At 31.0% G+C, this 13871-nt stretch overlaps 1 protein-coding gene across 7 annotated transcripts in view; it reads left to right on the top strand.

Annotated features, from left to right (window-relative positions):
- The window catches only part of LOC134686692 (transmembrane protein 135-like), a 97851-nt gene that overhangs the window by 46012 nt on the left and 37968 nt on the right, over positions 1-13871 (top strand). For all 7 annotated transcript variants that reach the window (XM_063546373.1, XM_063546370.1, XM_063546372.1 and 4 more), the window contains exon 6: positions 11600-11646. In XM_063546373.1, coding sequence (XP_063402443.1) covers positions 11600-11646 — 47 coding nt within the window. The remainder of the gene's footprint in view (positions 1-11599; positions 11647-13871) is intronic.

Here is a 13871-nt window from a genome sequence, read left to right as displayed (position 1 = left end):
ACTTTTTTCAACTAATTTTAGTGTGGTCTACTAATTTTCATGGATTTGAGAATAATTGTATTTTAAATTGATTATATAATTCATTATAGTTTCCACAAATTCTGTAGACAATTAACTTAAATAAAAATTTGCATTTAGATATATGAATTTGTTGTACAATCTTTACCTTGAAAATCCATGAAGTAAAGAAATATAAGCCACCCAAATATAAATCTACTGTTCATTTCTTTATCTGGTTTTATATCCTGCCGAAGATTTTCTAAAATAGGATTTTAGTACATGCATTTTAAAGAACTTTTCTAGAACATCAAGAACTGTTCTTGAACCATTAAGAAAGTTCTTCATTTACATTTATTAAGTTATAGAACATAATACTTGTTCTTGATTTCAGGTTCTTAGAACATAAATTTGTTCTTGATTTCAGTCTTGATTACATATTTTTTAAACCTCAAATTGAACTGTAGTTAAAAATCTTAACCAGAAGCAGGACGATTTATCATAAAATTTATACTTTATTTCAAGTGTAATATTTTTAAGAATTCAGTAAATGTTCAGATTTCTATATTAAATGGTTTATGACAAATAACTTTGTGGACATCCATCAAATACGTTCACATATTAATTATGAAATTTAATTAAGTTGACTTATAAGTTCTCTATTATCACAGGAGATGATTGATGCTGGCCTTAGTGAAGATGATCATGGAAAATTAGATTTGAGTCATATTTTCAGCAAAATTGAGTTTGATTTTTGTCCTATTCTTGAAGAATCTTTGAAAACATAGACGTTGATTGATTATTTAGGGTAGTTCTTAATTGAAAGAGTTTTCATATTTGTAATGATTTTTGTCTGAAAATGGTACCAAATCAAATTAATTTGAAGAAGAAGAAAAAACAGTTTAGAATAGAAAATGCATAACTTGGTGATGATGAAATCGGTTCAAATCAGACCTTCAAAAAAGCAAAAATATTCACAAGAACAAAATTGGCTTTTTTTATTTCTGCATTGTGGATTATTTTCGTTAAGTTTGCATCTAAGTCCATGAGAATCTAATAATCTAAAATGTCAAACTTAAGGGAAATTTATTATGAGGGTAATCATTTATTGATCAATGACATAAAATTAGGAAAATTAATTAAGTCCTTTCAAAATTTCTCTCAAGAAATAATCCGAATGTGTTTTCATACACAGATTTAGAATATTTTCATTTCTTGAAAGATGAGAATTTATATGCAAGATACAGATTTAAAAATGCATGATTTATTTGTGAAGTTAAATTTTAGTTTGAAGGAAAGTTGAATTGAAACAAAAACTTATAATTTGACAGACTTGTGTCTTGAGGTTTATATATATATGCTGTGACAAGGGGATAGTTTGAATGCTCAGTTGACCATTTAATGATTTTCCCTGCCCTGAATTATTTTTACTTTTATATTTTAAAATATTCTTAATGACACACTGTTTCATAAGTTATTTAATATAAGTAATCATAAGGATTCCTTGTAATTGTAAAATGCTCTCACAATTTAGCCTCTTTATCTTTAAGAAATAAGGAATAACATTCTAAAAATTAGTGTTATTTGGCCTAAGATAATCTTTAAGCCTTGAAGTTTTTCAGACTTTCTGTCTTCCTGCAATCAACAGAATGATTCATTGTTCTTATATCCTTCTGCTAATCTTTCCAAATGTTCCCAGAAGTAAAAAAAGATTGAAAATTCCACTGGTGTTTATTCTGCTACTGTAAATTACATAAAAGGTTAAAGGTCATAAAATTAATCATAACTACTCAATCACTTCATGACAGAGGTCATAGGCGCTGCAATTTGTCAAAATATTAAATACAGTACACGATTATTCTCATGGAACCTTTTGATTTTGGTATAGGGAAAGACTAAATTGTTGACTTTAAAAAAATATTTTCAAATATCAAATCTACTGCCGCTTGCCAATTAATATATATTTTTTGCTAAAAGTATAACACTGACAGAGAAGAGAGCTGTAAAAAATGTTTAAACAATAATTTGAAATTTGGTGCAGGTATCACTTTAACTTTTTATTAAGCTATCTGCAAGCAGGCCTGGCATCATCTGTTTCCCTTGGACACATTCTCCATTCATTTCAAGTTGTCTGACATTTGAAACCTTCTAACATCTTTATTGCCTTTCCAAAAACCATTGGAGTAAGGTTGTTTTATAAAGAATTATATAGTTATATCCCTTAATACATCCAATTACTACACTCACTCATTAGGCCATTGCTTAACTCAGTTAGTACAGATAATGGTGTAGATGCTTAGGATATTTTTTGGCATTGATAAAATAAATTATCAGTTAAAGAAAAGCATCAATGCAAAAAAAACACATTAATATAATAATAATCAGGCCATCTGCTGAGGTATTTTTCGATTGAAAACATATCACATGTTAAAACAAAAAATTGAATAGCCTTCCATTTTAAATACTTTTAATTTGACTGCTATTTTGTAAGGAAGGGAACAGTAGGGATAAACAACTGTAAGGGATCAGGTTTTCTGTTGAACATAAAAGTTTTTTAAAACAATTGTATGCACATTTAAGCCTGCATTTACAGTTCTCATCTGCTCACAGTAGCACTGATAGTTAACAGTCGACATATTTCACATCCGTAACATATAATTACGCATCATTCCAGAATACCAAATTATCTGAAAAATTTACACGGTTACATAATGGTTGATTAAGCTGCTGCAGATCTTCCCAAGTTATTTTTTTATTCCATGCAATTTTCGTAAATTAGAAATTCCCAAGTGCAAACAATACCAAAGAATTCAATCAGTCTTAAAATGGAGAATTTGGCAAAAAATTGATTAATTTTGAACGCAGCTGTCAAAAATGATGAAATTGGATCCATTGGATGAAAGACAATAAAATACATAATTCTACTCGAGTTTGGAACTAATATTATGGATTTGTGTAAAATCAATGCCAACCAATAATGTCCTGGTTTAGTGAAGTAGAAAAGAAGTTCTTATCTGAACCTCCATGTGTACAGTTAGTCACCAACTATCTTCTTGTATGAGAGGAAAGTGGGATTAGGGTTAATGTTGAGTTATGATGTATAATTTTTTTTTCTGTATAAGGCATACAAAAATATTTATTTCTCAGAGGTTACTTGGAATAATTTACACAAGTTGAAGAAAATCAAATTAATAAACACCTGGAGGCTTCCTTCAACTGTTCCAAACAAATTCACCCCCCCCCCCCCATTTTTGTTTTTAAATGAGTACAAAGATGACCACTTAACCTGATTCAGATAAAACTATAAATATTTACATCTTACTCAGTTCAATTACTAAAAAAGACTCACTGGTAACAAAAAAATTACAAAGTTGGACAGAAAGATCATGCACAAATTGATTTAAGTATTTAAAGGGGACATGTATCAGTGGCGGATCCAGGAGGGGGAGGGTCCAAGGTGAGTGACACAGGCTTTTAAGAGCCTCTAGTTTTTGGGACGATCACTGCATTTTAATGGGAATATGTAGTTGGAACCCTCCCCCCTTTTTAAAATGGCTGGATCTGCCCCTTTAATTCTGGGGTATGTTATGCCAGTGCCAATGATTGAAGTTTTTTTAATGACCTTTGATGGCTATACAGTCCTTGCATGGTGTGATTCTTGACTTCTACTTAAGAACTGGTAGAATTGGCATTAAACAGTACTATATCCTTATTATATTAAGTTTATTGTGGGCAGGGTTTTAACTCATGAAAAATAGGAACTTCAAATATCAGACATTGAAAATGATCATAAATCCTGGTAAAATGTTAAGTTTATACAGCTTACTCTTACAGTTCCAATTTATAAAATGTTTTGTAGCTTCTGGTTAATTTCTAAAGTTTCAAGTTGAAGGTTTAGATTGGCTGATAATTAAATCAGTTATGACAACCATTGAGTAATCGGTAGAATCTGTCCGTCTGCTCAATCTCACATGCTGACATTTTTGAAAGGCCCTATAAATAAAACATATATAAATATTTATCTTGAGTTAAAATATTTTGACTAATGCAAAAGTCGCCACAGTTAAATTCTGAAACATTTGTCAAGATTTTTTATGGATAATTTTTTTCTTCCAAATGATTTTTTTGGTTTTGTTTTTTGGTTCATTTGTTTTTGATATAATCTGGGGATTACAAAATTTGCCATTTAGAATTGATGGAAACCGTTTTTAATTAAAAAAGATTATTATTTAAAACTGCATGTTTAAATTGATTTATTATTTTAAACTGCAAATTACATCCAAACTCAATTATAATCTATTTATATAAGCTTTTGGAGGATTTCCACATTTTCTCTTAACATGGCTTGCTTGAAAATGATAAGATTAGACATGTTTAACGCAGAAATTAGGTGCAAAACTTTGAATGTCTGTATCATAAACAATGATAGTTATACTCTGATATAGGTGGAAGGGGGTTGAGCACTCACTAAATAGGTTTAACCCTGCCACATTTGTTATGCACCAGTCCCAAGTCTGAGAAGCCTACACTGTTATTCAGTTAAGTTGTCCTGATAGTTGACATGTCTGTCATATTTATTTTTTTGTGATGAATTCTTTTGTTATAAGTTAGGCTGTTAGTTTTCTCATTTGAATTGCATACATTTTTCATGTCAGGGACTTTTATATTTGACTATACAATATGGCTTTTGCTCATTGTGGAAGAGTATACAGTGACCCATAATTGCTTTTTCTATGTCTTTCGAACTTTGGTATATAGATATCTTGTTGGCAATCTGATAGCTGCCTTCTCCTTATATATGCATAGTAATTGATATACTTAGTGAATTTAATTGACATTTGTCACAAAAGACCATCAACAGATCATCAACTGCCAACTATTTTTAAAAACAGATTCACAAACCGACAACAAGCCACACATGGCCAAGAAAGCTGGACTTTAATGTACATGTTCTTAATTTATGATTTTCACTGTTGAATAACGCAATTTCCATTACAAACAGCCAATTTTTTGTGACTTAAAATATTCCAGATTTGCAAAATGATCTGACCAAAAAGCACTTAGTAGTACTGGTTAAGGTATAGAGAAAGCTCGTTAATTACAAAAGCTTTTTTGGCCAAACCTTGTCAGGTGAAATGAATTAAGCATTACAAATGTAGAAATTAATTAATTATTATGTAACATTTTTATGTATAGACCGCCATAATTGTCATTTGCATATTTCGATATATCATGTGTTGGCAATATGTGTAAATTATTGTCACCCTCCATACCAGTCAACATATATATTGTTTACGTGTATATCACAGCGTGTCAGCCGTGTATCATTGTCACATACTGTATGGTAGGACATTTGTATGTGTCAATTTCACCGCTGGAGCCAAAATTGTCACTCTATTGGAATGTTGGCAAAATCTGTGAAAGAAGTTTTATTTATCCTGTTACGTGACAAGCTGAACTTTTTACAAAGAGAAATAACTTGCATGTTAAAATGCCAGCTTAACCTAACTTCTTGTCTTGTGAACAAAATTGCAAGCATTTTGTGTGACACATCATTTAGTAGAGTTCAATTTTCAAAATGTAGATTTCTCGATAACTTCGTAACTTGATTACCAAAAATAAAAGAAAGAGAATTTTTATTTTCCTAACTTAGGAAATTTAGTGGACACTCTGGCTTAATTTAACTGAATTACATCCAAAAATTAATTTATCTCATCATTTGAACATACATTATTTTGACTTCAAGATTTCCCTCACAATGTAATTTTTCATATCGGCATATTTTTGAAATTCTAAAAAAAAATACATGTAGTGTATATTATCTAAGAAATTCCCTTTTAATTTTACTTCTTTATGTGAGATAGTATTGGTATAATTTCTTGCATAAAATTGAGAATGGAAATGGGGAATATGTCAAAGAGACAACAAACTGACCAAAGAGCTTCTACAGAATTGATAAATATCAAATGTACAAGCCCTGATTTAGATTCTCAAAAAGATGAAATGGATAATTATTTTCAGTTAAATTTTAACTTAATAATGGTGCTTATTTTTTCAAGATGGTTATAAATAAATTCATAGTTTACATGGCTGTCAAATGTTTTTATCATTTATATATGTCACAAATGTTTAACTTATATGACAATACAGAATGGTATATAAGGTTTAATCTACAGTGAATATAAATTGCCTGTCAACATCAATAACTCTGTTCAAACACCTTCCACATCCTTAAGGAGTCCACTATAAGCATCATGATCTTTAGCATTCAAATTCCTGATTTCCTTAACAGGGCCCTTTATTTTTGAGCCTTCGACTTTTGTCGAAAAAGCGAGACTAAGCAATCCTACATTCCGTCGTCGGCAGCAGCGTCCACAAATATTCACTCTGTGGTTAAAGTTTTTGAAGTTTTAATAACTTTCTTAAACTATACTGGATTACTTCCAAACTTGGACAGAGGCTTGTTTATGATCACAAGATAGTATCCAGAAGTTAATTTTGTAAAAGAAAATTCCATTTTTCCGTATTTTACTTATAAATGAACTTATTTTTTCTGCGGGGAAACATTACATTCACTCTGTGGTTAAAGTTTTTAAAATTTTAATAACTTTCTTAAACTATACTGGATTACTTCCATACTTGGACAGAAGCTTGTTTATGATCACAAAATAGTATCGAGAAGTTAATCTTGAAAAAATAAAATTCCATTTTTTCTGTATTTTACATATAAATGGACTTAGTTTTTTCTGCAGGGAAACATTACATTCACTCTGTGGTTAAAGTTTTTAAAATTTTAATAACTTTCTTATACTATCCTGGGTTTGTACCAAACTTGGACAGAAGCTTGTTTATGATCAAAAGATAATATACAGAAGTAAATTTAAAAAAAAAAAAATTTGTTTTTTCCATATTTTACTTAAATTAAATGGACTTAGATTTTCTGCCAGGAAACAACACATTCAATCTGTGGTTGCATATTAAATTTAAAAAATAATAACTTTCTTATACTACTTTTAATTTGTACCAAACTTAGATAAAAGCTTGTTCATGTCAGATCAAAAGCTAGTATTTAGAAGGAAATTTTGTTAAATATTTTGTACATGTGTATCTGTATTTTACTTATAAATGGACTTAGAATATTTTTAATTTTTTTTCCCTCATTTTTGTTGAGCCTGTGATTTTCAGCAAAAGTAAGCGAGACACTGGGTTCCGCGGAACCCTTACAAATTTTTGCATTACAAAATTTGACACTTTCTCTTGCCAAAAACTTTCATTCAATCTTTTATGATATAGCTTACAGTTCTAAACAAACAATTACTGTAAATTCAGAAATTATTCCTTGGAATATAATTGCTGCTTTTAAAGAAAGGACAAAATTTTGAGATCCTGGGGAAAACAATGAAAAGCGTGGTCAGTGCTTATAGATAACAGAATGCAAGTTCTTATTATTGCAAGCTCACCAAGTTACATTATTTGTTTTAGTAAAACCTTACAATATTTCTAAATTAACAGTACTTTAGGTACCGCAGAAAAAAGGGGGGGGACCTCCCTGGGAAGATCTTATTCCTTAAAGATATCATTAAATTCCCCCTTTTCCCATCCCTACTGCATCGGCCACCTGTCACAACTATATATATATAAACATTGAAAGCATTATACTTTGGATGAGGAAGTGATGGACACCCAGACTCTTGTAGAATAATCAGAGATAATTCAGATAAATAAACAATTTCCTAGTTTGATTGTTGACAGTAATTAAGAAAATTAAGAGAACATGTGAGTGGTGTAAGTGTGTGTGGTCCTGTGTTTAGGAAGACCTGTCAGACGATTTTAGGATAAATGTCATGATCCCCCAACAGTTATTACCTGATTACATTATAAAAAACTTAGTACACATAATCTCCATTATGCAGTCATGTGCATAAAAGTACCTTGTTTTCTTTTTAAGACCAAGATGGGTCATCAATCTTAACATGCCAATCAAATTACAAAACTAGGCAGTTTTTTTCCCCCAGTTCTTGATGTAATTGAAGTATGTAAACAATTCTTGCATTGTTACATTTTAAAAGTTTTTGTTCAATTTATATGCAAAGTTGGAAAAGAGAGTTGTCAAAACAGAGATTTCAACATAAATTGAAAAATTATAAGAACAGAATGTTTTCTCCCCTGAAGAAGGAAATCTTGTTTGCTACCCTGGTCATGATTAAATCAGATTACTGAATTGTTTTTTGTAAAAAACTGATTTAGATACATTTGTACTTTTTTTGGTCAGATTGGTCTGCTATTAGACTCAATATATTTTCTCTTTAAAATTTATATATGGTTTTGAATATTCCACAATTCCCTTTTTAGCTCACCTGGCCTAAAAGGCCATGTGAGCTTTGCTCATCACTTGGCGTCCGTCGTCGTCGTCGACGTCGTTGTCGTTGTCGTCGTCGTCGTCTGTCGTCGTTAACAATTTTTCAAACATCTTCTCCTCTGAAACTACTGAATGGATTTGGTTAAAACTTAGCATGATTGTTCCTTAGATTATCCTGCACAAAGTGTGTGCTTTGATTTTTGATCCGTCAAAAAACATGGCCACCGTTACTTAAAATAGAACATAGGGGTCAAATGCAGCTTTTGGCTTATATCTCAAAAACGAAAGCATTTAGAGCAAATCTGACAAGGGGTAAAATTGTTCATTAGGTCAATAACTATCAGCCCTGAAATTTACAGATGAATCAAACAAACCATTGTTGGGTTGCTGCCACTTAATTGGTAATTTTAAGGAAATTTTGCAGTTTTTGATCATTATCTTGAATATTATTATAGATAAAGATAAACTGTAAACAGCAAAAATGATCAGCAAAGTAAGATCTACAAATAAGTTAATATGACTAAAATTGTCAATTGACCCCTTAAGGGGTTATTGTCCTTTAATGACAATTTTTCACAATTTGTTCATCATATTTGCTAACTTTAAAAATCTTCTCCTGTAAAACTACTCAACTTAATTCAACCAAACTTCAACTGAATGATCAGTAGGGTGTATAAAATAAAGTTTGTGCTTTATTTTTTATTTCGTCAAAAAACATGGCCGTCATGGCTAAAAATAGATCACAGGGTAAAATGCAGTTTTAGGCTTATATCTCAAAAACTCCAGCATTTAGAGCAAATAAGACAAGATGTTAAGGTATTTATTAGGTCAAGATCTACCTGTCCTGAAATTTTCAGCCGAATTGGGTAACTGGTTTTTCAGGTATAATACCTCTGAATTGATGATTTTAAAGAAATTTTGCAGTTTTTGGTTATTATCTTGAATACTATTATAGATACAGATAAACTGTTAATAGCAAAAATGTTAAGCAAAGTAAGATCTACAAATAAGTCAATTTGACAAAAATTGTCAATTGACCCCTTAAGGAGTTATTGCCCTTTAAAGACTTTTTTCACAATTTGTTCATCATGCTGACTTACTTTAAAAAATCTTCTCCTTTGAAACTGCTGTATCAATTTCAGCCAAACTTAGGCTAAATGAGTTTCAGAGTATCTAGTATAAATTTTATATTTCATTTCCTTGTATGTCAAGAAACATAGCTCCTACGGCTAAAATAGAACATAGGAGAAAATTTTTTTTTTTTGCTTTGAAGAAAATAGGACGATTCAAAGAACATTTAAATAAATTGAAAAGCCAAAATAATCATTGATGAGAGATTTAACCAAAATAATTAAGGTGAGCGATTCAGGCTCTTGAGAGCCTCTTGTTCAAATTAATTTTGATTTTATTAATTTCTCTAGAAAATGCATGCACATTAAAGCTGCTATTTCATAAATGTTCCCACATACAAGTTTTTTTACATCATTTTTACACCAAAGTAAGAAGATTCAGATATTTATTGTCATTTGTATATATTTTTTTCATTATAAGTTGAGTCAAATAGTTCAAAATGAATCTGTACATTGCAAAGTTAATTGACTCTGTTTTAAAAATCAAAATCTCTAAAATTTGGTATTCTATTTTAATGCCCCGCTGTATGGGTGCGGGTAGCATTAAGTTTTACCCTTTTTATTTTTCTGGTTTCTAACCAGGTAAGTTAAATAATGATTTACCTGAGAAAATGTGTATAAAGTAATTGATGTCTAAAAGAAGTTAGACATTGTCCTTTTGATCTCCCAAGAGACAGCAGATATTATAATTACAAAAATGCTAGAAGCCTCAGGGCAGAAAACTGAGATCTTACAAAGGAAAAAAACTAATTATTTTTACCATAAGAAGAAAAAACCTATCCCAGAGTTGAAAAGAAAGAATTACTTTAAAGAGCCCTGTATGAGTTTAGAGAAATCTGCGATGAAAGACTAGAACATCGTAATTATAAATTGATAACCGATTCCGCTGTATGATGTTCTGAGCTAATCAGGATAGAGAACCCTATCATTTATTGACAGTGAGAGATGTAGAGACAGTCTTAAAGATGATTACGGGGTATGGGTTCATTATCTCTTGTCTCCATTGCGTTGGTTGCGGAACTTGACCTGTCAGAAAATTGACAGCGACCAAGATGTCATTATTATCTTATAATTTTCTCATATTGTTCATGCTGAGTTGATTTTAGGTCTAATTGCATCGCTGTTTACGAAGATCGTGTGGCTTTTATCTTCTCAGTTGATAATTCCGTCTTTGGATGTTATGGTTTTTCATTCAGCCTAATCAAGGGTGTTCACTTGGAGATCTTTCCCAAAGAAGGAATTAAATCGTAATTAGTCAGGTTCTTAAAAAAAGTACTTCTGAATGATTCTTGTACCAAATGATACTGAAATAGCAGTTGTAAAGCTGTCATTAAATTTTTGCAAATAGGTTGTGAACCCAATGATATCGAAACAGAAATCTGAAAGCAGTCATTATTTTTTTTTTAGAAATATGAATTTAGACTTCCTTGTTCATACCACCAATTAAGCTCACTTCCAGAATATTAATTTACTACATGAAACAGCTAATTTACATGATTTTCTATTTCAGAATCTAAAAGATTGTAGATTATTTCATACCCCCTAAAAATTAAACAAAGTCATCATGTCATTAGTTAAATTCCCATTGTCGAAGAAGTTGTTAACCCAATCACAATGTTTCGGTGTAAATATTACCCAGAATTCATTAGATTCTGTATTAGCTATTATTGAATTGGACAGTGATAGTGAGAAAAATCCCAATTTTGTCTGTAAATTTAACATATAAATGGGATTTTTATGCCCCACCTACGATACTAGAGGGGCATTATGTTTTCTGGTTGGTACGTCTCTAGAGGGGCATTATATTTTCTGGTTGGTACGTCTGTTCGCCCATCTGTTCGCTCATCTGTTTGTTCGTTCGTCCCACTTCAGGTAAAAGTTTTTTGTCAAGGTAGAGTTTTTGAAGTCCAATCAACTTGAAACTTAGTACATGATGTTCCTTATGATATGATATTTCAAATTTTAATGCCAAATAAGAGTTTTGACCCCAATTTCAAGGTCCACTGAACATGGAAAATGATAGTATGAGTGGGGCATCCGTGTACTAAGGACACATTCTTGTTTTAACAGGATTTTTCACAAATATTTGCAAATTTTATTTTTATAATTTCAGGTGATTCTGTTTAGTATAGCATCAGCTGGTTACCTGTATCTATTCAGGTAAGTGGGACAGCAGTCAGTTTATGTCCAGTTAATTGTCCAGTCCAAGTTTCCTGTACTTATTTTGTTGTATTGTATTTCAGTGTTTTCTAATTTACTTTAATTCCTCCTTTGGAAAAAATCTCCAGAGACGGAATAACATCATATTAAATCAGCAGCAAAGAAATGACAAGTTGCAATGTATTTGTAATGTATATGTGCAGTTGGAGACAGTGCTGACACCTTCTTCCTTTTTTCATATAATTTGAATTAGGAATAGGGTATGAAAATGGAAATGGGAAATAAGTTTAAGAGACAACTACCCAACCAAAAGGCAGAAAAGCTGAAGGCCACAAATGGGTCTGCAACAGAGGGAGAAAACCCTGCACCAGAAGGCCAGTTCAGCTGGCCCCAGTGTTGGCCTAAACAAAATGTGTACTAGTTAAATGAAAATGGACATCACACCAAGCTCCAGAACATATTATTGAACTGAAATGAAAAAAAACATACAAGACTTAAACAAGTTGAGGCCAGCTCAACTCCTGACTTGACAGGCGCAAAAGTGAGGCGGAGTTAAACTGATGTAGTGAGAACTCAACCCAACCCCCCTTTACTTCTAGCCAATGTAGAATAAACAAACATTAGCTTGGGCAGGTTGTTGTCTCAAAGGGAAATATTTTTATTAATTCTTATTAGTATTCCATGTACTGCATCTTAAATTACTAATCTCATTAAGATTGGAAATAAAACATGAAAATATATAGCTATTAGTATTTATTGGTACATTTTACAATATTAACTTTCAAATCTGATGTACTTGGAGATTTTTCTAGGTACAAACTGTATAAAGTGTATAACATGATATCATTGATAAAATGATCAAAGGATGAAACTTACAAGAAACGTATGATCAAAGGGAAATTTTCATTAGAACAAACAAACAGATTTCTTAACTTTAATAGTTTTAAATGAAACTTAGGTAAAACTGTTATGTTAAAATTTGACTGTATGAAAATGAGAATTACTCTACATGCAAAATTTTATTTGCGAGCAGGCAGAGGAGCAATTTTAAATAGATATTCAATGAAAGAGTTGATATATAATATGCAGTCGAGATAATGATGGAATATTCACACTTAATTTCCCATTGTTTAATTTCATCTGCTATTTTGTGTTGGAATTTTGGAGGATTTTTTTTTTTATTATTTTGCAGTTATAAAGTTTGTGGGCAAAGGGAATTAACTAAGTTTAATATTCTTATCAACAGATCTATATATATATGACATAAACCAGCAGTTATTGATAACAAAAATTACGAGACATTTATCTTTTTTTTTATTTGTTTTTTTCAATATATGAGTAATGTAATGCAATATAATGGAAAAGTTAAGTTAACAAAGAAATGGCTGATTTTTGTTGAATCTCACAGTAGTCAAGTTTACAGTATAAGTATTGGCGTTCTGAATCTTTGGAACTGTGCATTGGATCACATACTTATATTACAGGCTATTCAGGTGTGGCAGATATAAAAGGTTCTGTTCTCCCAATTGCTATTTAAAACAATTGTGTTGGCAGTGATCCATGGCTGATTTTTGTCTGCATGGATTTTGCAATCATTAAAGCAGATTTTTAAAGTGACAGATCTAAGGACTTTTGAAAGACAGCGTAATAATTTCCAGTAAACAGTATAATATATACTAAAATTTGAAGAATTTGCTATAAATGATATATTTTCCAATAAAAGAGGGTGCTTGGCTATAATTAACCCTATCTAGGTTCGCCTGATCCTACCACTGGATTTGAATCTGTGTTACCCATAATGCATCTGTTTAATCTGGGGGTGTGGGTGGATATTGGACAACATTTAAATTTGCTAAGTCGGGCAAAAAAATTTAACAGACACTTTCCATATTGTCGTTTTAATAACTGTTGACGGTGACTTATTAAAAGACAGTCACTCACTGAAGAACAGTGGTTTATTGTGTAAAAAATGCAACATGGCTCTTATTATGTCCATTTGACTGTGTGACTAATATTATTATTTAATGATATTTTGTCATAATTTGAGGAATTTGAATCACAAATACATTGATGATGCCAAAATTGGCCTGTAGGAAAAAATGTCATTTATAATAACTACCATTCAATATAAACATGTAGATAAATGTCAAGTAACACATTGTAGTAATCCAGGACTATAATGATATATTGTTTTTGAAATAATCTATATCTGTATGTTTAACAGC

The sequence above is a fragment of the Mytilus trossulus genome, chromosome 10 (genome assembly GCF_036588685.1).
Source record: "Mytilus trossulus isolate FHL-02 chromosome 10, PNRI_Mtr1.1.1.hap1, whole genome shotgun sequence".
Classification (NCBI taxonomy): domain Eukaryota; kingdom Metazoa; phylum Mollusca; class Bivalvia; order Mytilida; family Mytilidae; genus Mytilus; species Mytilus trossulus.
The sequence above is the reverse complement of the archived record's forward strand: the minus strand, read 5'-3'. Positions and strand labels throughout refer to the sequence as shown.